This window comes from Orycteropus afer, unplaced genomic scaffold (genome assembly GCF_000298275.1).
Source record: "Orycteropus afer afer isolate SDZICR_OR568_19922 unplaced genomic scaffold, OryAfe1.0 scaffold00085, whole genome shotgun sequence".
NCBI classification, from domain to species: domain Eukaryota; kingdom Metazoa; phylum Chordata; class Mammalia; order Tubulidentata; family Orycteropodidae; genus Orycteropus; species Orycteropus afer.
This window is the reverse complement of record NW_006921672.1, coordinates 8,420,594-8,444,881: the sequence shown is the minus strand read 5'-3', so window position 1 is coordinate 8,444,881 and position 24,288 is coordinate 8,420,594. Positions and strand designations below refer to the sequence as shown.

The following is a 24,288-nucleotide window of genomic DNA, read 5'->3' as shown; positions in this document are numbered from 1 at the left end:
CGATGGACCAAACCTATTCTTGAGATGGTCTCTAAATTCAGGTGGGACATACTCAGGTTGTACTTTGGTTCTCGTCGACTTTTAAAAAATTTTCTTCAGTTTCAACTTGAACTTGCACATGAGCAATTGATGGTCTGTTTTGCAGTTGGCCCCTGGCCTTGTTCTGACTGATGATATTGAGCTTCTCCATCATCTTTTTACACAGATGTGGTTGATTTGATTCCTGTGTATTCCATCTGGCAAGGTCCACATGCATAGTCACCATTTATGTTATTGAAAAAAGAAATTTGCAATGGGTAAGTCATTGCTTTTGCAAAATTCTATCATTCTATTATATGATTTCCAGTGTCATTTCTATTACCAAGGCCGTATTTTCCAAATACTGATCCTTCTTTGTTTCCAACTTTTGCATTCTAATCACTAGTGATTATCAATACATCTTGATTGTATGTTTGATCAATTTTAGACTGCAGAACTTGGTAAAAATCTTCAATTTCTTCACTTTTGGCATTAGTGGTTGCTGTGTAAATTTGAATAATAGCAATATTAACTGGTCTTCTTTGTAGCCATGTGGATATTATGCTATCACTGATGACACTGTACTTCAGGATAGCTTTTAAATGTTGTGATGATGAATGCAACATCATTCCTCTTTAATTTATCTTCTCTGGCATAGTAGCCCCTAGGATTCTTTGATTCAAAATGGCCATTACCAGTCCGTTTCAGCTCACTAATGGCTAAGATGTCAATCTTTATGCATTCTATTTCATTTTTGATGATTTCTAATTTTCCTAGTTTCATACTTTGTGCATTCCATATTCCAATTATTCATGGATGTTTGCAGCTGTTTCTTCTAATTTTGAGTCATGCCACATCAGCAAATGAAGGTCCCAAAAGCCCTACTCCATTTATGTCATTAAGGTTGGCTCTATTTTCAGGAAACAGCTCTTCCCCAGTGGTATTTTGAGTGCCTTCCAACTTGAGGGGCTCATCTTCCGGCACTATATCCAACAATATCCTGCTGCTATTTATAAGGTTAGGAGCTCTGATAGCATAGTGCCTAAGGCACTTGAGTGCTAACCAGAAGGCTGGCAGTTCAAACCCACCAGCCACTCCATGGAAGGAAGGTTGGGCAATCCTACTTCTGTAGTTATACTGCCTCGGAAACCCAAGGAGGGGTCGCTATGAGTCAGGGCCAAGTCAACGGCAAATAACAACATTTATAAGGTTTTCACTGTTAATTTTTTTTTTAGAAATAGATTGCCAGGTGCTTCTTCATAGTCTGTCTTAGTCTGGAAGCTCCCCTGAAACTTCTCCACCACGGGTGACCCTGGTAAAATACTGGTGGCATATCTCCCAGCATCACAGCAACATACAAGTCACCACAGTCAACAAACCAACAGAGGAGTGGTGGCTTACAACCCCAGGACCGTAGAATGTCAGGGCAGGAAGGAATCTCCAAGTCTGTTCCAAACCTGTGAACTGGGCCAGAGGGGAGTGCCTTGCCCACTGTCATTAGTGGCACCTGAGGCATCTCATGTTTTCGCCTCGGTGCAAGGGTCAACAGACTCGACCTGCTCACCAAACCTGACCTGTACCCATCAGTGGGTTCAGAGCTAGAACCCACTTTTGTGTGGGGAGGCTGTTTGGGGCATTTTGACCACCTACACCCTAAACTGTTACTTCTGTCTCAGTTTATCTCCCAATATGCTAAGGAACAGAGCCATCTTGGAATGAAGCCACGGCCCACTGAGCAAGTACCATCGCTGGGACTGGGGTGCCCTCTGGTGACCACAGCTGGTACAGACTTCCCCAGCTGATTGCCATGCTGCCATCTGGGGCTCCTGCCCGGTGATACTGGCCAGTACACAGCCCCGGCTCCACCTCGGGCTAGGCAATTTGCCACCACACAGAGCGAGCCCAGCTCTTTGCCTAGCCAATCAGGGGTAGAGGGGAAGGTTTAGCAACTGTGGGGGGCAAGAGATTCACCCTGTTAAACATATCCCCTTCCCCTCCCCTACGGGTATCAAGTATTTAACATGCACCACACTTTGAGTTAAGCACTTTCTGTGCATTATCTAATTCATCCCTTTCAACAAGCCTCTGAGGTAGGCACTTAGAAAGATTTCCTTTCTTACAGAAATCCAATTTGACCAAATCCAATGTGCAGTGTTAGAATCAAGGTCTGCCCTGTGTCAAAGTCTTAACCAATGCATGACCTTCTTCACATGTGACCAGGCCAGGTCTGGATCCAAACTTTTGTCTTCACTGACAGTCCAAGTAGTAGGATTTTTGGTTCAGAAAATACGTTAATTCTAACAATGATCACCAGAACAGTGATGGTACTTGAAATACACTTTGAAGAAAACAGGCTCTTCTGCCTGGGCAAAGGAGGGATTGCTGTGTGGTCTCAGGGCTAGAATGGGGACAGGAAGTAAAAGCCACTGTCAGCCCATTTTCAGCTCAACAGAAGGAAAGAGCTCTTTGTCGGTGGTCAGAGGTGTTGGAAGGTGGAGTAAGCGGCTTCGAGAGAGAGTGAGCTTCCAGTACCAGAATTGTTAAAGCATCCATGTAACAAGGAGAAGACTGCATGTTGGCTGCCACCTTTTGGGCACCTCACCTTCCACTACACACTCTTTCATCCTTTCAACCAACTTGTAGGCTGTGTCTTTCCTTCCTGCTGATAGATGAAGGAAGGTCTCAGAGGTGAAGCGTCTTAACCCAAGATTGCACCACTCGTCAGCGGCAGAGCCAGGAAGCGTTGGCACTCAGGTCAGCTTTCCAAGTCACTGCTGTTTCCATTGCTCTACATCCTGTCCAGATAGCTGTAAGTCTCAGATAACAGGTCAGTCCAGACTTCAGCACCCTTCACTGTCTGGGAAGCATGGGGACCAAATGGAGAGCAAAGAGCTTGTAACTAGGCACGACACACATGGACTGAGCTCGCCTGAGAGCTCAGAGACCAAAATGATCTGGCAGGGGCCCGGTCCCAGAGACTCCTGTTACACTCATCCTGCAAACTTCCTAAAGGCTTTCCCAGATTTTTCTTAATGGCCAGAACTGGTAGGCAACTTTCACTCATACTTCCTGTTTTCACCCAGCACTGGCTTCGAGCATTATCTAATCACATAAAAGATCTGGAGTAACTCTTTTGTTGTTGGGGGAGTGTAGATTGTAAAACCTCTTTGGAGGGCAACTTGGTAGTATCTAGTCAAGCTGGAAATGGGCATACCCTATGACCAAGTAATTCCACCTCTCAGGTGCCTCAGTGCAGGGGTCGACAGACTCGACCTGCTGGCCAAATCTGACCTGCACCCGTTTTTGTACATCTCATCTACTTTGGTCGTGTTGTCAGAAGGGACCATTCCCTGGAGAAGGATATCATGCTTGGCAAAACAGAAGGGTTAGCGAAAAAGGAGGCGCTCAGTGAGATGAACTGATGCAGTGGCTGCACCGATGCACTCAAGCACAGAGGCACTGAGGGTGGCGCAGACCCAGGCAGTTTCGCTCTGCTGTGCGCAGGGTTGCTGCGTTGGAGCCAAGCTGATGGCACCTAACAACAACAGAAGATTGGTAGACTGAAAATCTGATGAGCACACTAGTACCTTTCCCAACATGTCTTTATCAAGCCCATGAAAAGTGTGCCAGGCACTGGGCAAGAGCCAGGAGCATATGAAGGACTTCCAGAAATGCCCCATGCTTTTTAAGAGATTACAAGCCAGTTGGGAAGATATGGCTTTCATGTCAACTACCTCCTACGAGGATTTATCTCTGTAAGAAACCAGGGAGAGAAACCAACTGAGCCAGGGGAGTCTGGAGGCTTTGGGTGAGCTGCCCTGGAAGGAGTGGTGTAAAATTCAGCCAGGGGAACAGGGAGAGGGAGACAGGGACAGAGAATGGAGCTGAGATAGGCAAACCTACAAGGGATTTTTTCAGATAACAGAGACGTGGCAGGAACAAAGAACCGACACACTGTAATGTTCCAGGTGGTGCCAGAGAACACATGACTAATTCAAATGACCCCCCATGGTGAGTGCCTTGTTAGTGGCTGAGGGAGACCTTGAGACAAGGGTGGCCATTTTCCCACCACATACAGCTGGACTAAATGGCCTGGGCTAAAGGGGAGGTGGCAGCTCTGGTAGCATAGTGGCTAAGGCACTTGACTGCTAACCAGAAAGCTGATGATTCAAACCCACCAGCCACTCCTTGGAAGGAAGATGGGGCAATCTACTTCCATTCCATAGTGATACTGCTTCAGAAACCCAAGGAGGGTCGCTATGAGTCGGGTCCGACTCGACAGCACATAACAACAACAAAGGGGAGGCCCCCTCCTGCTGACCCCATCAACTTTGCTCCTGCTGAGCTCAACCCTTGTTCCCTAAAGTCCAACTGGATGAAACCTTGTTCCCAAATTGCTGATAGCCTCTTCAGAGACCTTTCTCTTTCCTATGTACCTCAGCAGACTCTAAGACGCACCTTTTTTTTTAGATCTTTAGCCACCAGTCTCTTGATCCCTAACTTTAAAGCCAGGAGGTCAGAGTCTAACCCTTTATCTTACAGATGTGGGAAAGGCGCCTGAGAGATTTAGCCATTTCCCAATAGCTGATAGCTAGTTAGGTAAGGGAGCTCTGGTGGCGTAGTGCTGTACGCACTTGACTGCTAACCAAAAGGCTGGCGGTTCAAACCCAGTAGCCACTCCTCACAAGGAAGGTCGGGCAATCTACTTCTGTAGTGATACCGCCTCGGAAACCCAAGGGGGGTCGGGTCCGACTCGACAGCACCTAACAACAACAACAACAATTAGGTAAGAGGAGTAAACTTAGGCCCTTCTGATCCCAGCTCAGGTTCTCTTCACCGTTCCCTCTGCATGCCCCTCCTCGTCTACACTTTAGATTACACTTTGCTGCTAGTACTCCAAGACCAGGAAACAAATTTGGTCCTGTCAACCAACAGTCAAGTTGTGAGGGTGAAGTATATAGTAACTGATGCAATAAAGAACTTTGGAGAACTTTTTATTGTTTAAAAATCGTAATTGAAGCTTCAAAAAACATACAACCCAACACATGTCCCAATTCCAGTCCCCCGCTCCCTAGGGGAAAGCATAGGACTGCTCCCTCTCATCCTGCTGCCCACATCACTAGCCAGGACCCTGCCCTGGGAGGCCACCTGCTACCCGCCTGCCCACTGGGCACTAAGTCACAGGCTGGGGAGGGGCGCTGGGTGAGGCTGGTGAAGTTGGAGTGGCTGGCTGCCTGCACCCCTCACCCCTGCATATATGCAGTCTGCGAGCTGTGTGGAAAGAGGGGCCGGCTCCCAGGGCAGGGGACCCCCAAGGGGGAAATTCACAGAGCCAGCCCCCCTTATCCTGCCCTTCCCCAGCCCCCCTGCTCAAGGGAAGCTGTCATCGTCATCCTCGGCCATCTCCTTGGCAAACTCCAGGTCCTGCTGCTCTCGCTCCCGCCGCTCCTGGGGAAAGGAGGTGGGGGGAACCGGGCTGCTGAGGACCAGTCAGGCTCGCTGTCTCACTGCCTCACCAGTCTAATCACCCCAAAGCTTAAGCTGCTCCCAACCCTTCTAGATAATTCCCCTCATCCCTTTCTTTTTTTTAAATTTTTTATTTATTTATTTTTTTTTCCCTCATCCCTTTCTGTAGGCAAGTTCTAACTTTCAATTTTACCCTAAACAGAAAGATGCTTACCTCTGCAGATTCCAAGTCCTTGTTGTATGATTTGGGAGGAAACCTCATGGCCTGAAGCACAGGAGAAAACAAAGCAAGGGGAAGGAGGGCAAGTAGCAGAGATGGTGTTAACATACATACTGGGTCTCTTCTATAGCAGACACCAAGATAAATAAGATCAAGTGCTGTACAGCTCAGGCAGTGTGGACATAGGCATGGAAACAATCTATTACAACCAAAAACCAAATAAAAAGAACACCCCAAAATCCCTGTTGTTGTGTCTTCTCAATTTCCACTCATAATGACCCTACAGGGCAGAGCAGAATTGCCTCATAGGGTTTCCAAGGCTGTGATCTTTATAGAAGTAGACTGCCACTTTTCTCCTGAGGAATGCGGTGGGTCTGAACTACTGACTTTTCTATTAGCTACTGAGCACTTAACTACTGTGCCATCAGGGCTCCTAAATTATACTCGCCTGTGGTAAATAAGGGGGAAGGGAGTAAGTAAGAGACTATAGAGAATTTGAAGGAATACACGCCTAGCTGTCTCGACTGGGGAGTGTAGGGGGTTGGTGAGGAAGAGGAGGATGGAAGACCACCACAATAAAGCAAGTATCACAATAAAATGTGCCAGATGACTTTTTTGGTTTCCCAGTGCATATAAAGTTTATGTTTACATTATACTGTAGTCTGTTAAGTGGGCAACAGCATTATGAGAAAGTGAAATATTCTGAGAATTACCAAAACGTGACACAGAGACACAGAGTGAGCACATGCTATTGGAAAAATGGCACCGACAGACTTGCTCAATGCATGGGTGCCACAAACCTTCCATCTGTTAAAAATGCAGTATCTCCAAAGCACCACAAAGCAAGGTGTGCCTGTAATACCCTGAGTCTCCTAGTGGAAGGAGACCCAGAAAAAACAGTGGCCAAATAGTAACAGCACCTAACTCAGTGTGTGACACACAATAAGAGCTTAGTAACTGTTTTTGGAACCAGATAGCAACCCTACATTTTATATAGTTCAGACTTCTCTAAATGCCATTAATAGGAGCCCCTGGTTGGTGCAAATGGGTAAGTGCTCGACCTCTAACCACAAGGCTCGTGGTTCAAATACACCACAGGCACCTCAGAAATAAGGCCTGGCAATCTACTTCCAAAAGTGACAGCTTTGAAAACCTATGGAGCAGTTCTACTCTATACACGTGGGGTCACCATGAGTTGGAATCAATGGCAACTAATAAGTGTCTTAATACAGTGATTTCATTTCATCCTATCAACCCTTGGAAGCAGGCAGAGCAGGTAATACCACACTGCCAGCTTCACAGATGGAGAAAAAGAGGTTTAGAGATACCAAATAACTCCAAATGGCAGAAGCAACAAGTCTTCCACCTGGCACCCTTAATTCCTGACTCATCCTCCCTGCCTATCAAAAAAAAAACAAAAACCAAACTCACTGCCGTTGAGTCGAGTCCGACCCATAGCGACCCCTCCTTGGGTTTCCGAGGTAGTATCTCTATTGAAGTAGATTGCCCAGTATTCCTTCTGAGGAGTGGCTGGTGGATTTGAACTACCATCCTTCTAGTTAGCAGTCAAATGCCTTAGGCACTATGCCACCAGAGGCCCGCCTATCATACCCCTTTAAAAGCAGCAAAAGTGGCTGTATCCCCACAAACAACTGGCTGTGGAACCAGAGCAAAGTCAGCCCCACCTCTGGGTCCCACTCTGCCATTCAATGCCTTTATAGAGTCAGGTTGGGAATTGGGTCACACTCAAGTCAACCTTCCTCGGAGAAGTTTACGGGTGTGGAGAGAGGGGTGTGTTGCTGCCGAGTCCTCTGCGGCCTAAGGCTCTCACCTTGACAGACATGTTGTGGATATCGAGGCAGAAAGAGATGCGCTGGTGGAAGGCTAGCTGGGGCTCTCGGGTGGAATAGATGTCAATCATCTCCTTGGACTGCACGTAGCCCTTCTCGTGGTTGATGCTGGCTTCAATGACGCCATCCCGAATGGCCTGCAGGCCCCAATGGGATGAAGTCACTAGAAAGCCCATCTTCTAAGTTCTAGGACATCTTGTCCCCCATTCCTCTGTCCTCCTTACACGCTGGTACATTCACACACACACTCAATTCTCTCTGGCAACTTCCTAGCTTCACACTGCAAAACTCTGGCACTGCCTGAAAAGATGATGCCACTGTTTTGCCTATTCTGCTCCTGGGCCTATTTCCCCTTGCTCCCATCCCTGAAATAAGGCAGGAAGGTGACAACCTGGGCCATGTTGGTTCTTGAACCGGCCCCACCTTGGCAACAATGAACTCTGCATCCTCTGGGCTATCCAGCTGCAGCTTCTGGGCAATGTCAGCCAGAGAGATTCGTGAATAGGACAGGCTGATCATGCGCACACCTGGGAGAAGAAGGAGCAGCAGGCAGCATGGGCAGAGACCCTTCACCTGTCCACATACAACCACAAGGCTGTCCCTGTCCCCAGGAGCAGCCCAACCTGGGTCTGCACTTCCAGCGGCCCCCCAGACCCCGGTGCACACCTGTCTTGATCACATTGTGCCGTAGTCGGATGATGAGGGTGTAGGTCCCATCTGCTTGAAATTTCTCTCCAAACTGATCCAGGACCTGGTTGAATTTGGCTAAGTTTCCAGTCCTGACAGCTGCAGGGGCAGAGGAGCAGATGACATGATGCAAACGGACAGACACATGCACCAGAGGGCCCCAGTGGCAGGGAGCACAGCTGGCTCCGGTGGGGGGATGAGGCTTACCTTGGGTCAGAAGGAAGTAGGGCATGAGTGAGCGCTTGAGGGAGGGTTGACGGAACTGCAGCCGGTCTGGGATCTCCCCTAGTAACAGCTCCACCACAATAAGCAGCTTGTGTACCTGGACACAATGTCACATGGGCACAGTGGGCAGGGAGCCCCACCATGTGGAAGAAGAGACTGAGAGCTGGGCTTCAATTCAGTTCAACAAGTGGGAAGTGGAGAAATGGAGCAGAGTGATTAGGCCCAATGAAGAACAGGGAAAAAAAAAGCCCAAACTGTTTTGAACATGAAATCAAATCTCTGCCCTTTGAGCTAGGTAGTAGCAACCTCTGACCCTCTGGCCACAAAAGGTCTTAATTTCAGCTGGCCTACCAGTGAACACACCACTCTGAAGTAGGCCAAGTGGGCAGTTCTCAAGGCTCAGAAATGGGTGACAGAACGGGGCCCAGACACTCAAGGAATGGAATGTGTCAGCCAACAATGGTGGCCAGCAAGGTGGGCAGCTGCTGGAGAATGGGGAGATGAACACCACGCAGCACTCATTATCTGGAGGCTGCAGCAGAGGCAAAGGGCCTGGGCACACCTCAGCAAACACTCAGAGGCGCGTGGCTGGGAAACTGCAGCTCTCTGAGCAGTGCCTCCCGTGGATCTGGCACTGTGTAAGGCAGGCAAGGGTGAAGATGACCATGTCTTTCAATCAAGGACTTTTTACCAAGCTGGAGGAGCCAGAACACAAGATATTAGGAGACAGCAGTGCAGGGAGAGAGGCTGCATTGTTGCCGCCCATTTGATTCCAACTCATGGTGACCCCAGGTGTGCAGAGTAGAACCGCTCCACAGGGTTTTCAAGGCTGTAACTGTTTGGAGGCAGACTGCCGGCCTTAGTCCTGAGTCACCTCTGAGTGGTCTGACCCACCAACCTTTCAGGTAGTGGTTGAGTGTGCAACCATTTGCACCACCCAGGGACTCCTTGTGAGAGAAGCATGGGGGTTAAAATGGGTTGTATGTGATCATGCCCACGCCTTCTGCATAGACACATGTGTATGTACTTCTGTCCCTTGGAGTAATGCATGTGTGAGGGGAAATCCATGCAGATAGTAGCATTTTATATAGCGCCTTAAAGATTCTGACAAAACAGAAAAAGGAGGGAGGACATTTCAGTCAAGAGAACGGACTGAAAAAGAGGCAAGAAAAATGTGGGAACAGCAGTGAAGGACAGGCCAGTCAAGCAGAGGGAGTATGGAGGGCTATGAGGGGAGAGACACTTGGGACCACCAGCTGGGGACACACTGTTTTCAATGCCAGGCTGAGTAGTTCACTTTGGGGACAGAATGCTTGAGGTTACTCACTAGTAGAAATGCTATGCAATGGAGTCCTTGGTTTTGTCATTCCTAAAACCGGCACAATAGTAGCAACAAGAATAGCTGGGCTGTGTACTTCACAAGACTGTTAGGAAGACTAATTTGAAAAGTGTAAAGCAACAAACAGATGTCAGTTCCTAGAATACTCTACTAGGTAGGCAATGGGGAGCCATGAAAGCTTCCTGGTCCAGGAAAGACAGGCCTGGAACTCTGGTTAGTTAGGCAGCTTTGTGTAAGCTGGGTTCATGGAGGGAAGATGACAAGTGGTCAGAAGACTAGTGTCCAGGAATGTTTGTTAGTGGGTTCAGTGAGGGCAGCAATACAAGAGCAGGCAAATACAAACACATGGAGACAAATCAACAGAGGATTTAGAGCTGGCGGAAAAGGAGTCCAAGATGATCCCAAGGTTCCCATCTGGTGACTAGGAAGACGAAGTATTAATGACACTAAAGAGAGCAGGAAGAAGGACTGGTAATGGATAGCAGAGAGGGGTTCATTTGGAACAAGCTGACTTTGAAGAGTCAAGGCATCCTATAGAAATGTCAGTGGGATTTGTAGGTCAGATACTCAAGATAGGGTCAGGGTTAGTAAGGTACTTTGGTGAAGCATCACGGACATGAGAATTGAAGCTATGAAAGCAGACAAGATCACCCAAGGAGAGAATGTAGACTGAAAACCAGTGGAAGACAGAAACTTGGGGAAGCCTACAAGCAAGGGATGCACAGAGGAAGCCGTGTCAGCTAAGGAAACCAAGGGATCTTCTCAGGAAGGCAGTACAGTTGACAACTGACCCCTGGAAGCTCAGGAAGACGACCAGCAATGAGGGAGCTGTCACTAGCGTCAAGAGCAGGGAGCAGGTTGGGAACAGAAATCAAGAACCTGGGTCAGGGCTTCAGTAGCTGGGACAGAATTCAAGTTGCTGAGGTTAAGCAAAGGGCAATGAGGAAATGGATAGAGTTGGAAATGCAAAGGAGATGGAACAGTTGCTTGAGAGGGGAAGAAGGAGGGTTTGAGAAAACATTTAGCCCAGAGACTTTAGCAAATTGGTGATAGGCCAAAGCCTTGGAAGAGTTAGGAGAGAACGGATGAAGAGCACAGGCAGAGAAGCCAGCCTTGAGTGGAAGGGGGACAGGAGGAAGGGCCGAGAGATATCAGGCTTCAATGGAGAGGAGGCAGCTACAGTGGCGAACGTTGGGTGTCCTTAATCTGCCCCTGAGGTGGATGAGCCAGAGGTTTATGACTCAGAGCATGGACCCTGGACCAGCATCACCTGTTAGAAACGGTAACTCTAAGACTTAGAATTGGCATTTTAACAAGACGTCCAGGTGACTCACATGCCCATTCAAGTTGGAAAATATTAAGCTGGGGGGAGAGAAGGGGAGCAGTGAGAACAGAAGGAGGTAGTGTCCATCTGTCCATTTGTCTCAGAGCTGGCTGCAGGACTCACTCGGTCCTCTAGCCCTCTCCCCAGCACACATTCATCCTTGTCCTCTATCTGCCCCAGGGTTCCCTCACCAACAGCCTCGTGGCCAAAGACCTCAAGCCAGCTCCCTCTGCTCCTTCTCTCCATGTGGCTCCACAACACAACACTCTGAAAGCTTTTTCACCCACAGAAAACCTGGTTTGAAAAAACCATTCCACTCCACAAAGCCTTGTTTCTGGTATATGATGCAATGTGTCAATTATCTGCAGTTTCAGTAATTTTTAGAACAAAGTTTAGTGTGTACTTATATTCTAAACAATCAAAAACTGTGCCCATGTACCTCATGTGTCTGAAAAGCCATTCCCTGTTGTGAAATTTCTACTCATCTTTCAAAACCTAGACCAAATAGAACTTTTTTTCTTTGAGGCTTAATTACTTGACCAAAAAGAAAGCTGCCTTTCTCTGAACGTCTGAGCAGAGAGAAACAGAATCTCCCGTTACACTGACATAATAATTGTATGAAGTAAGGACAGAGACCTCGCCTCTTATCCTCTGGACGTGTTATCAGAAGGGACCAGTCCCTGGAGAAGGACATTACGCTTGGTGAAGTAGAGGGTCTGCAAAGAAAGAGGAAGACTCAACGAGGAGGACTGATACAGTGGCTACAACAATGGACCGAAGCACAGCAACAACTGTGGGACCAGGCAGTGTTTTGTTCTTTTGTACAGAGTCATTATGAGTCAGAACCAACTCGACAGCACCTGGCACCCAACAACAATAATCACTGTACATTTTCATCCTATTTCCCTCAAAGGCAAAAGGGCAAGGGCCTGTTTATTAAAGTGGGGGCAGAGGTTTGTAGTTGGGGTGTGGGGGGGAAGCACACTCACTGCCATCGAGTCGATTCAACTCATAGTGATCCCCATTGGGTTTCCAAGGCTATACGTACATCTTTACAGAAGTAAAGAAGCCTCATCTTCCTTCCGTGGAGCAGCTGGGGATTCGAACCACCGACATTCTGGTTAGTAGCCAAATGCCTAACCCATTGTCACCAGAGCTCCTTATGGTTGGGAAAGCTGGGTCCAAATTCTGGCTGACAGGCTCTATGACTTTAGGTCCTCAAACCTCTTTATGCCAAAATTCTTTACAAAATTGTGAACAACACAATCTTGATCATAAAGTGTTGTTTTAAGACTCAAATGATGTGTTCTGTATGACAAGGCTTTTGTAAAGCTGAAAAGAATTACACAGACAGTCCCTGGGTTAAAAACAAAATCCATTCCTGAGTGTCTTTAAGTCAAATTTGTAGACAAGTCAGAACAGGTGCATATTTGGTTCTTACTTAGCCTTACTATACTGCAAGAAAAGGAGTTCTGATGGTGTAGTGGTTAAAGTAGGGAGCTACTAACCAAAAGGGCAGCAATTTGAAGGCACCAGCCACTCCATGGGAGACAGATGATGTAGTCTGCCTCTGTAAAGATTGGAAACCCTATGGGGCAGTTCTACTCTGTCCTAAAGGGTTGCTATGAGTCAGAATTGAATCAATGGTAGTGGGTTTTAGTGCAAAGAAAGGCTTCTAAATCTCTTCAGCGATTTAAAACCTGCACATGCAGCAAGTGAAGGCTGTGATGAAAAATTTGTTGGGAAGTAGGGGTTGGTTCAGTCGTTTCAAAATGAAGGCAAGTTTACATTAAATGGCAAGTACGAGTTGTTCATAAGTTGGACGTTTGTAACCTGGGGACCGCCTGTATACAAATCCTGCTACTGGTGACAAACACTTCTTTTCCATCCCTCACAGTGCTTAATACCAAGATCATTGCTCAAAAGACGTACTTGGTGAGTGGCAGCTCTTAGGTGCCAAGGTTTATCCCGCCTGAACCGGTCAGTCTCATGGAGATTTTCTGGATTCCCCAGCCACAGATGACACCACTTCTAAACGGGCATGTGAAGGATCAGGTTTAGCAACACGATCTAGCCCACGACTACAATGACTGCAAAGAGTGCTGGAATCTGAAATATTCTAAACCTACCTACCAAAGAAGGAGCCCTGGTGGCACAGTGGTTAAAGTACTGGCTGCCAACCAAAAGGTCAGCTGTTCGAACCTACCAGCAACTCTGTGGGAGAAAGATGTGGCAATCTGCTTACAGAAAGATTTTATAGTCTTGGAAACCCTACAGGCAGTGCTACTCTGTCCTTCAGAGTTGTCATGAGTCGGAAATGACTCGATGGCAATGGGTATCTACTAAGGAAGACTCTGAACAGAAGGTGCCCAAGGCCTGGGTAGTCTGCTTAATGTGCTTAATGTTACCCACAGCAGATGTCTGATGCAACGTTTGGGATAATGAAGATGAAGGATGCCTTCTCTGGCCCCTTTTGTAGGGAAATAGAACTCAAGTGGTATCAGACATGTAAGAGAGGGGAAGGTGTGAGGATGACTCTGCTCACCGTCTGCTTGAAGCCAACAGCTGTGTGCTGAGGGGCCTTGCGGAGGGCATTGGTCATTGTTCTCCTGGCCTCTGAGTACTCCAGCTGGATGGCTTTGATTCGCCCTGGGTGTGGATGAGAGGAGAGTGGGCCAAGAGAATGGCATCATTGGAGCCCCCCCCTGCAAACCAGAGTGCCAAATGTGCTTCTCTGAACCACCTGCTAGAAAATTTGCGCCAAGTGAGCCTGAGGCCCTTCTGACTTGTGGGAGGGCCCCTCTGCTCACCTGTATAGTAGAGGTACCTTGCCCACTCATTGTTGTTGGCCTGCTCGGGGAACACGGACTTGGACACCAGCTTCTCAGCCTGGTCATACAAGCTGTAGTGTAGGTAGTTACGCAGCAGGAGGTTCAGCAGGGTGGCCTGCCCATCAGCATCATGTCGAAGGGTGGCTGTACGGAGTCGAGCATGCAGGAAGCTTCAAGAAGAGAAAAAAGATGTCAAAGGCCTCAAGTTACGACTCTTCAAACTGCCTTTGAACTCTCCAGGATCTCCCAATTTCTAAAAGAAATACACACAGCTTTTCTTTTAATTCGTGGAATATTCAACTATTGAGTGCTCATCGTGTGAGGCACTATTCTAGGTGCACAAAAAGGACACAAACTTGGTGCTTAGGGCACTTACTTCCTAGTGAGGAAGGCAGACAATAATCATGATAAATGAGTGTATCATACAGCATGACTGAAGCGGGTAGGAGCTATGAAGAAATCAGGTAAGTGCATGCAATGGGAATGCAGGGTCAGGAGGAGAGGATGGGGTTGCAATCTTAAAAAGCCCAGTCAGAGAAGGACTCACTGGGAAGGTAACAATCAAGCAAAGGCTTAAAGAAGTAGGGAGAAGATGGTTCTAGGCCGAGGTAAGACCTAGTGCAGACTTCAAGAAGGAGGGTGGCTGGCATGAACAAGGAAAAGCAAGGAGGCCAGTCATGGGGAGAGCAGTCAGAGATGAAGTCAGGAGGCAATAACAAGTCCAGGTCATGTCAGGCTTATAAGCTATCATGAGGATAGCTGGCTTTTTCTCAAAGGAAATGGTGCACTACTACAGGTTATAAACAGAGGAAGGACATGTTTCCCAGCTTGTACCTCCACCCTAAATCACAAATTAGCCCTCCCCTGAGTTGGGGTAAAGGGAAGAACCTGGGAATAGTTCTTAGGAGCTAGATGCAATATCTCTCCCATTGCCCTTACGTGGTGCAGGGTACGTTAACCTCATTTCCCCCTGGGTACCTTACATCTACCAGCAAATTCACAGCTCTCTGGTAGTGACTGACCAAGTCTTTGACCTCAAGGGCTGCAAGTGAGACTTGTGGGCATGTGTACCTGCGAACCACGTCCAGCTTGTCCAGGAACTCATAGACCCGGGCATGGTAATAGTAACACTTCGCAGCCACAAGGTCTAGGGCCCGGCGGTTCTGGGTACTGATCTTTTGCATCAGGTCGTCAGAGATTTTCTGTGCCTGAGGAGGAGGCCAAGAGGAAATCAAGGAGCAGTTCCTCAAAACATTAACACAGACTTACCATATGACCTACCAATTCTACTCCCAGGTATGTACCCAAAGTAATGGATACGTATGTTCACACAAAAACTTGTACGCATCAGCACACAAATGGTCACATCAGCATTATTCATTATAACTAAAAAGTGGAAATAAGCCAAATGTCCCTGAATGAAGGAGTGAATAAATAAAATGTGGTGTTCCATACAATGGGACATCATTCAGTCAAAAAAATGAAGTTTCCATACATGCCACAACCTTGAAAACATTATACTAAGCAAAAGAAGCCAGACACAAAAAACAAAAACCAAACCCACTGCCATCAAATAGATTCTGACTCATAGCAACCCTTTAGGACAGAGTAGAACTGCCCCAAAGGGTTTCTAAGGCTGTAAATCCTTACGGAAGCACACTGCCTCATCTTTTTCCCAGAGTGGCCAGTGGTTCAAACTGACAACCTTATCAACCGAATGCCTTAACTGCTGTGCCATCTGTGCTCCTTAGACACAAAAAGGCCACCTATTATGATTCCCCTTATATAAAATGTCCAGAATAGGCAAATCCATAGAGACAGAAAGGAGACGAATAACTGCCAGGGATTGATGGGAGGAAGGAATGGGGAGTGACTGCTAATGTATGGGGTTTCTTTTTGGAGTGATGAAACGTTTTGGAATTAGATAGTAGTGATGGTTGCACAATACTAAAATTAGTACATACTAAAAACCACTCAACAGTATATTTCAGAGGGTAAATTTTATGGTGTGTGAACTGTATTGCCAATACTAAATAATGGAAACAGTGGAAAGCAAGGGGAAAAAATATAACAGGGACCTAAAGAGTGGGGCCAGAATTCCAGCCTGGTACCTACACTGAGGACAGTGGTGGATATCCAGCATCCAAAATAGAGCTGCTCAGTGTGAACAATTTAAAAAAAACAAACAAACCCATTGCTGCCAAGTTGATTCTGACTCACAGACACCCTTAGGACAGAGTAGAACTGCCCCATAGGATTTCCAAGGCTGTACATGGAAGCAGACTGCCACACCTCTCTCCCAGAGTGGGAGCCTAGTTGTACAAGTTGTAGTGTCAGGTAGCAGCCAAGTGCTTAACCACTACACCACTAGGGCTCCTAATACCTGCCACTTACTAAGCTACTGTGGAGGCTTATTATGTGCAGATTATTGTGCAAAATATTTCTAAACACACTGTTTCATTTAATACTAACTACAGTCTCAATAATAAGGTGGGTCATTATTACACTCATTTTACATACAGCTAGGAGAAACTAATTTGTGTAAGGTACAGCTCGGATTTGAACCGAGGTCTTTCTCCAGATTTCCTGCTTTCCCCAAAAGAATCCAAAATATACTGGTATGGTGCCACAGACAGGTGTGATGACCACTGCCAGCTCTCTGTCTTTCCCATGGTGCCCACAGCAGGAATTGAGGGGCCTCTCTGGGTGTGAGGTTAAGTACATGCCCACATGGAGGAAGAGCCAGGGTTCTTTAAAACTCAGTGATTATCTCCACTTCTTCACTAGAGACAATCTCCCTTGCACACCCCTTGCATGGCTCGTCAGTTGCTCTCGTCGTATCTTGGGTACCTCTTTGTAATGCTTGCTATTCATCAGGAAGATGATCATGAGGAGCTGCAGATAGGCTTCCACTTCAGGCAGGAGGGGGGCCGATGCAGCTTTGCCTGTTCGGGGACGGAACTGTAAGTCGGCTTCTGTGTCCATGGGCTACAAGAGGACATGAGTAGTTACCATGGAAAGGCTCAGTCAAATCAATCAACCAAGAATTTACTGAGCACCTGCTACATATTTAAAAAAATATTTACTGAAGGGCTACTAGGTACCAATATTTTGCTAGGTGCTGGGGATACAAAATAAAGACAACACAACACTTTCCCAAAGGAGTTAAGGAGGCTGGCAATACAATAAATGCACCAATGGGTTATAGGAACATAACAACATCTTTACACAACATAACGGGGACATAAGGAATGCTGTAAGGAATCCTCAAGTTTATATTCTAAGTACAAAGATTAAGCCACCACAGCTGTAACCACTGCAAATATCAGACAGTGATGTAATTTTAGAGATGAACACAAGATGAAACAAAAAAGGAAATTTTGAGAAAAGTGAAATATATATAGTACTTATTTTCAGATCTAATCACTGAAAACTGGAAGAAATAATATGTTACAGTCGGCTCCAAAAATGATCACATTTAGTGAATTTAAAGAAGAAAAAAATTCAGAGTGGGAAGGGGGAGGATATATTTTCCCCCTTTCTCAGACAATAAACTCTTCACTGTTCTACCTCAAATGATTTTCTGATTTTCACATTTATGGAAATATAGGATTTTAAGGAGATGAAGGTGGCTGGAAGGGTCAATGAGGTTTGAGAAGGGGCAGGACCTAGACTGTAACATGAAGGATGAGGGGGGTTTGAAAATTAGAAAGGTTAGGAGACCTCTCTCTCCTGGCATGGAGACTACCACCACTACCACCACCACCACACCCACCACCACCATGACCACCATCACCAACCACCATGCCCACGCCCCTCCACACCACCACCAAACCCACGACCACCTCCACCAAGACCACCACGACCAAGTCCACCTCCACCACCTCCACCATGACCACCACGATTGCAACTACCACCACCACCATACCCACCACCACTACCATTACTACACCCAACTAATTTCATCAGCATTTACTACATGCCAGGCACTGCTCCTAGTGCTTTTATGCTCTCCTCCCCCATATCTATTATTTTCCCCATTTTAACAGTGAAGAAAGTGAGTTAAAGGGAAGTTAAATCACTTGGCTAAGGCCGACAGGCACTAACAGATAGAACTGGGATTCAAATTCAACTCTTATCTCCAAAACCTGTGTTCTTAACCACTGTTCCGTACTGCCTCTGTGGTGAAGCTTCAGAGACAAAGAGGTAGTGGCATCTTTTCCAGGGCAATGGAGATGCCATCTGATAGGAGGAGAGGGGACCTGTTGGGAGTAGTGGAGAATGATTTGGCTGGATTAGCAACTCCTTTCCCTGAGCAGGAAGGATATCAGGCTCCCCTGCATGGCAGAAGTAGGCAAATGGGTTTTCCTCCTCATGCTATAGCAGGCATTAAGACAGGTCTAACCAAAAACCAAACCAAACTCACTGCCATCAAGTCCATTGTAACTCATAGTGACCTCCTTTGGGTTTCCAAGCAGGTAAATCTTTACGGAAGTAGTCTTCCTTCCACAGGGTGGCTGGTGGATTTGAACCACCAACCTTCCGGTTAGCAGTCAAATGCCTTAGGCACTATGCCACCAAAGCTCCTTAAGACAGGTCTAGGAAGCGGGAAACAACAATTGCATCCTGGGAGTTTAAGGCCAAGCCCACACCCTTCAATCTGGCCTGATCCACTCACCTCTTCTAGGAAAGATAGCAAGAAGTCTCGAGTGGCATTATTTGAGGTGAAGAAGCCATGCACAGCCTTGTACAGGACATAGTGGTTGAGGCGGCGGGATGTGGAAGGCAGCATTCGCAGGGCCCTCAGCACAAACCGCGGCTCCTTGCCTGAAACAGCCTTCTCCAGCTGTTTTACATGCTCCTTTATGTCTGTGGAAGACCAGAGGGGAAAAAAATAACATCACCTTCCACTCCTATTCCCCCACTGCTCTGAGGGAGGATGTGGCCAACTACCTCTTTCCCTTCATAAGAGTTAGGCAATACTTACTGATGCCATATGTTTATTCTAAGATACAACCAAGAGACAAGGAAAAAGAAAGCTGAGGCAGGGAACAGGGTAGAGAGTGTGGAAAGAAGAGGACGAAAGGAAAAATGATGAGAAGGAAAACAAAAGAAACATGGGGATTTATCAGATCCCCAAATAGGAAAAATAAACTTAAAGGAAGAACTCACAGACACACATACCACAATGAATTTGACTCCTTAAACAACAACACTACTTCTGGATACTTGTGTAAACAAAAGAAAAATACTTGCAACAAATGTGATCAAAGATTGATATTCTATGTAAAGAATAAATTTATTCTGTATATGTCAATTTAGTCTATATACATTATCTTGAGGACTAAAGTGTGCCTGACCCAAACCATGGTATTTGCAAGTACCTCCTATGCATGTGAAAGCTGTACAATGAATAAGGAAGACTGAAGAATCAATGCTATTGAATTATGATGTTGGTGAACAATGTTGAATTTATCATGGACTGCGAGAAGAATGAACAAATCTGTCTTGGAAGAAGTACAGACAGAATGCTCCTTAGAAGCAAGGATTGTGAGACTTCATCTCACATACTTTGGATATGTTACCAGGAGGGACCAGTCCCTGGAGAAGGATCTCATGTTTGGTAAAGTAGAGGATTAGTGAAAAAGACGACCCTCAACGAAATGCACTGACACAGTGGCTGCAACAATGGGCTCAAACATGAGGATGGTACAGGACCAGGCACTGTTTTGTCCTGTTGTCTATATGGTTGCCATGACTCAGAACCCACCTGACAGCACCTAAGGACACATTCTATGTAAATCAGTATTTTATATTCTCTATAAAGAAATTAAGGAGCTCTGGTGGCATAATGTTAAAGCATTTGACTGCTAACCAGAAGGTTGGCGATTCAAACCCATCAGGCACTTTGCAGAAGGAAGACTGGGCAATCTACTTCCATAAAGATTTACTGCCTTGGAAACCCAAAGGGTCACTATGAGTCCGAATCGACTGGATGGCAGTGAGTTTTGGTTATAAAGAGCTTGTATAAACAGCTAAGAGAAATTCTATTACCACAATTTCAAAATAAAAATGGACAAAAACAGATGACACACAAAAAAGGTAAGACAAAAAGCTAGTAGACATACAAAAAATATATTTCATTAGTACTTGAATAATTGCAAATGGAAATATTTTCAACTACCAAATTAAATAACAAAAAAACCAAACTCACTGCCATCGAGTTGATTCCAACTCATAGTGACCCCCTTTAGGTTTCCAAGGTGGTAAATCTTTATGGAAGTAGATTGCCCAGTCTTCCTTCCACGGACCAGGTGGTGAGTTTGAACCACCAACCCTCTGGCTAACAGTCAAATGCCTTAGGCACTACGCTACCAGAGCTCCAACTTAATAGTATTTTAAAAATGATACAATATAGAACATAGTGAAAATAACATTTCTGCTGATGTAATGTAAATCAACATGGTTTTTTTCGACCAAACCAAACCCACTGCCATTGAGTTGATTCTGACTCACAGGGACCCTTTAGGACAGAGTAGAATCATCCTATAGGCAGTATTTATGGAAGCAGACTGCCTCATCTTTCTCCTGAAGAGCAGCTGGTGGGTTCAAACTGTCTTGGTTAGCAGCCAAATAACTTTCAACACATTCACCCTTTTTGACTTAGCTATATGGAGTCTGGGAATCTATACCATACAAATGATCATAGTAAGTAGATGAAAAACTTGGGCACAAAGATGACTGTCACAAAACTATTTACAACTGGTAATAACCAAAACCTCCAGCCATAAAGGGAACACAAACAACTGGCAGCTTCTTAGTTAACTTTGTATCTCCAGCACTCAGCAAGGAGTGGTGGGCCCACATTAATAATATGACATAACAATAGCAGCAGCTAAAATCTATTGAAAGCTTACTACGTGTTCACCATGTGCCAGGCAAAGTTCTAACCACTTTAATCTTTACAAAAACCAAACAAAGTAAGTAATATCAGACTCACTCATGCAGATGTGAAAATGAATCCCAGAACCTGTACCCTGGAAAATGCAACGTAAGAAACACATACACAGAGATACACAACACACATTATATGTGTATATATACTTACACAAATATACCCAGTAGGTGACACTGAATGACACCTCTGCCACTTGCTATCATTTTAGTAAAAGAGTCTTCATTAGATACTGATCCTGCTTACGAGTAGAAGCTGATGCAGTCAACACTCATATCCTCAAGAGCATCACCCAGGTGCCTAACTTTGCTTATTTCAGTATTTTAGAGTTCGTTTTCATTCAGTTAAGCAGAGAGAAAACCTGATAAATAGTCTGGTTGTGCATGATCTAGAACCAGGGTCACAGTAAGAAGGTCTCCCTCAACTCACTCTAAATGTGGACAGGATGGTCTATGTGGGAAAAATAAACATGAACAAGAGGAAAACGAGGTAGGTAGGAAATTAGAAAAGGTACCTAGAAGAAAAGGAATGGGGGGTGGGGAGTTGGCCAAAGGTATCAGGAACTCAAAGATGACACCTGCAAAGTTGAAAGTGTGTGTATTAAAATCCGTGAGAAACAGAGTGGAAGTAAGGGCTTGAAGAGACTGAGCATTTTAGAGAAAAGTAGTGGTGTGCCAGGTAGAAATGGTTCTTCTAGGGAGTCGTTAAAGGGAATTAAGACAACAACAACGTTTTGTACACGCTTAAAACCCAGATGAAACTCCGGTGTCACCCTGGCCCCCTTTTCATACACATACATACAAACACTGGTTTCTAGAGGAGCCAGTCCGTGGGATGTGAGTGGAGGACATGGAAGAGGGGGTCCCCAGGTTCAGTGAAATCTAGTTGCAGATGCAACTTCAAAGGGAGTGTTAGGGGAGGAGTCTCGAGCCTGGAGAGAAAGCTATGTCATTGGGGCTGGCTGGGGTCGGGAGTATCAAAGCAGGGGGATCGGACACCTGGGGGGTGATCCTAAGGAACCGGGGGTGGTGGAGGCTGCGCTAGGGTCCTGGGCAGAGGCTGGATTCCGGGGGCGTTGTCGCCCGTGATCATGGCAAGTCCCCAGTTGGGGCTTCCGTACCTTCCAAGGTGACTGTGTCCAACTCTCGCTGGGAGTGCTCTGCTGCTGCTTTGCTGTCGGTCTCCGCCGCTGGCCCGCCACCAGCTGCTGCCTCCTCTTTCATCTCCACATCCTGGGGGGCCGGCGGCAGTGGTGGTTCTTGTTCCCCTCCGCCGGGCGGCTGCTTCGTCTTGTCCGTTCCGCGGCGCCGCGCAGAGCCCTCCTGTTTCATGGCGCCCGGGGTCGTGGCCTAGTCCGGCGACCGAGGCAGGGACCTCTCTTGAACCCACGCACCGGGGCACCGGGGACTAGGAACCGGGCCGGGCCTGCACACGAGCGCGGGCTAGCGTCCGGCCGCACGATGACGGAGCAGCTGCAACCCTCTTCCCGGCGCTGGGCCTTCTGGGAAGTTCCAGGTCTGGTGAGCCGATGACTGAATCAACAAAGGGGAAATAAATCAAGAACCGAGTTGCAGGATGGAGGCGGATCTTCGAGGAAAGAGAGGGGAGGAGCCTGTAATGGGTTGTGGGACTTTCTTTGGCGTACTCAAATTTTTTTCATTTTCCTCCCGAGTGCATTTATGAGGAAGTCCACCAGAGGTCCCCTAAAGCTACGTCACCAGGTTTCTAAGAGCACTGCAACTTGCTTGGAGAGGATATGGCTTATCAGAACGCATTACGTAATGACGTCAGAGTTGCCGGGCTGATTTCTCCACAAAACTAGCACTTGCTCTTGGCCAGGGACGCCTTCCCGGTCCGCGAGGTTTGTTCTCAACGGCCACCGGGTGCATCCGGCGCGAGGGAGGAAAAGAAGGCTGTGAAGGAGAGCCAGGCAGTTGGGTTTAGAATAAAACCGAACAGGAGATCCCTCTGGGATCCGGGTGTCCTTTTTTTAGTTTAGTTGTTGAAAATGAGGCATAAAATCTCAGTCGCTAGGTAGTGCGGATAAGGAGGAGGGTGCATTTGTGTAGAATCACTCCAGTGTAATAAAAGATAGGGATCCACTCTGTACGGTAAGGGGCTAGCCACGTGGGGATGAAGAATTCAGCTTCAAGAATTTAGTCTATGAGGAAGTCTAGATAGTGAGTGAGCTGGAAGCTCAGCTCTGGCCTGTGGTGTATACTGAACCCTGAGGGACAAGAGTGGACTCCCCTATTGACTAGGCTTCAGGGAGGCGGTTGTGGGACCTTTATGGCTTGAGACAGACAGCCATGGGGAATTAAGAAACAGTAATGGTGTACCTAAGGAGAGCCTGAGGATCCTTTGTTGTTATGTGCCGTGGAGTGGGACCCGACTCATAGCGACCCAAGGCAGTATCACTATGGAAGTAGATTGCCGTAGTAGATTGCCCCATCTTCCTTCCGAGGAGTGGCTGGTGGGTTTGAACCGTCAGCTTTCTGGTTAGCAGTCAAGTGCCTTAGGCACTATGCTACCAGAGCTCCCGAGGATCCTTTAGGGGAATGAAATTGGATCAAAACCCTTTTCACTTATTTTTCAAAGGAATCCTTCGGTTACTCTTCAGGGCAGGTGACATCTGGAAGAAGCTAAAGGTGTCTATTAAGATACAAAACAAAAAATTACCCTTATCTTGGAACTTATCTTTCCTCCATAAATATTTAGACTGGGGGCAGACAATACAAGACAATCAAACCCTGTTGTAAGATACTGGAGGGTAGAGGATATGATTGAACCTTTGTATCCTCCTTTTTCATTCTATTGCTGTAAATAGCTTCTAGCACTAAAGGGCTGCTTGCTAAATGGAAAAATGTGTGCTCCACTTTTAAGGAACAAGCTTTGCCCAATTGCCCCTAGCTGTCTGTCTCCCGAAAGCCTGGGAGATGGCTGACAGGATCTTTGAATCATCCCTGGAATAAACTCATGAAAGCTGCTTCTTCATAACCCCATATCTTAATAAGTGGTAAAGGAAGAAAAGAGAGGAGCTTTGTTGTTCATCATTATAATAAAAAAAGTTACCCTTCTGGATTGTTAGGCTGTCAGTTCACCTCTCTATTAAGTTTACATCACAAGGAAAAAGCAATCAAGTCAGCAGATAACAAACAACCCCGTAGGTCCATGAGCAATATAGTGAGGCCTTGGAAGATGCCCCAGAATGGGGGAGGATGGCTTAACCCAAAGCAATTGGCAGCTGATCATGGATTCTTGGTGAGTGAGAGAACTAGCCTGCGCAGGAGGTGGGCAAGTAGAGGGGAGAGGCTTGACTCCAGGGGAGTCAAAAGCCTTGAAGAAATTATTCCAGTGTATCTACTTTAAAATA

General features: G+C 46.6%; 1 protein-coding gene across 1 annotated transcript; it reads right to left on the bottom strand.

The window, feature by feature from the left end:
- Window positions 1–5,388: 5,388 nt before the first annotated feature.
- On the bottom strand, window positions 5,389–22,246 carry PSMD3 (proteasome 26S subunit, non-ATPase 3). The gene is made up of 12 exons (XM_007942054.2): window positions 22,036–22,246; window positions 18,639–18,829; window positions 16,811–16,948; window positions 15,032–15,168; window positions 13,940–14,130; window positions 13,675–13,778; window positions 8,449–8,563; window positions 8,221–8,340; window positions 7,978–8,081; window positions 7,536–7,691; window positions 5,699–5,749; window positions 5,389–5,466 (listed from the first exon to the last, which is right to left on the bottom strand). The coding sequence occupies exons 1-12, from the start codon at window positions 22,244–22,246 to the stop codon at window positions 5,389–5,391; spliced, it is 1,596 nt and encodes a 531-aa protein (XP_007940245.1).
- Between the last annotated feature and the right edge of the window lie 2,042 nt (window positions 22,247–24,288).

Coding starts and splice junctions, on each gene's coding strand:
- PSMD3 (XM_007942054.2), bottom strand. CDS start 22,246: ATGAAACAGGAGGGCTCTGCGCGGCGCCGCGGAACGGACAAGACGAAG. Junction 18,830..22,035: donor GGACACAGTCACCTTGGAAG/GTACGGAAGCCC, acceptor GGTCTTCCACAG/ACATAAAGGAGCATGTAAAA. Junction 5,467..5,698: donor AGGACTTGGAATCTGCAGAG/GTAAGCATCTTT, acceptor TCCTTTCCCCAG/GAGCGGCGGGAGCGAGAGCA.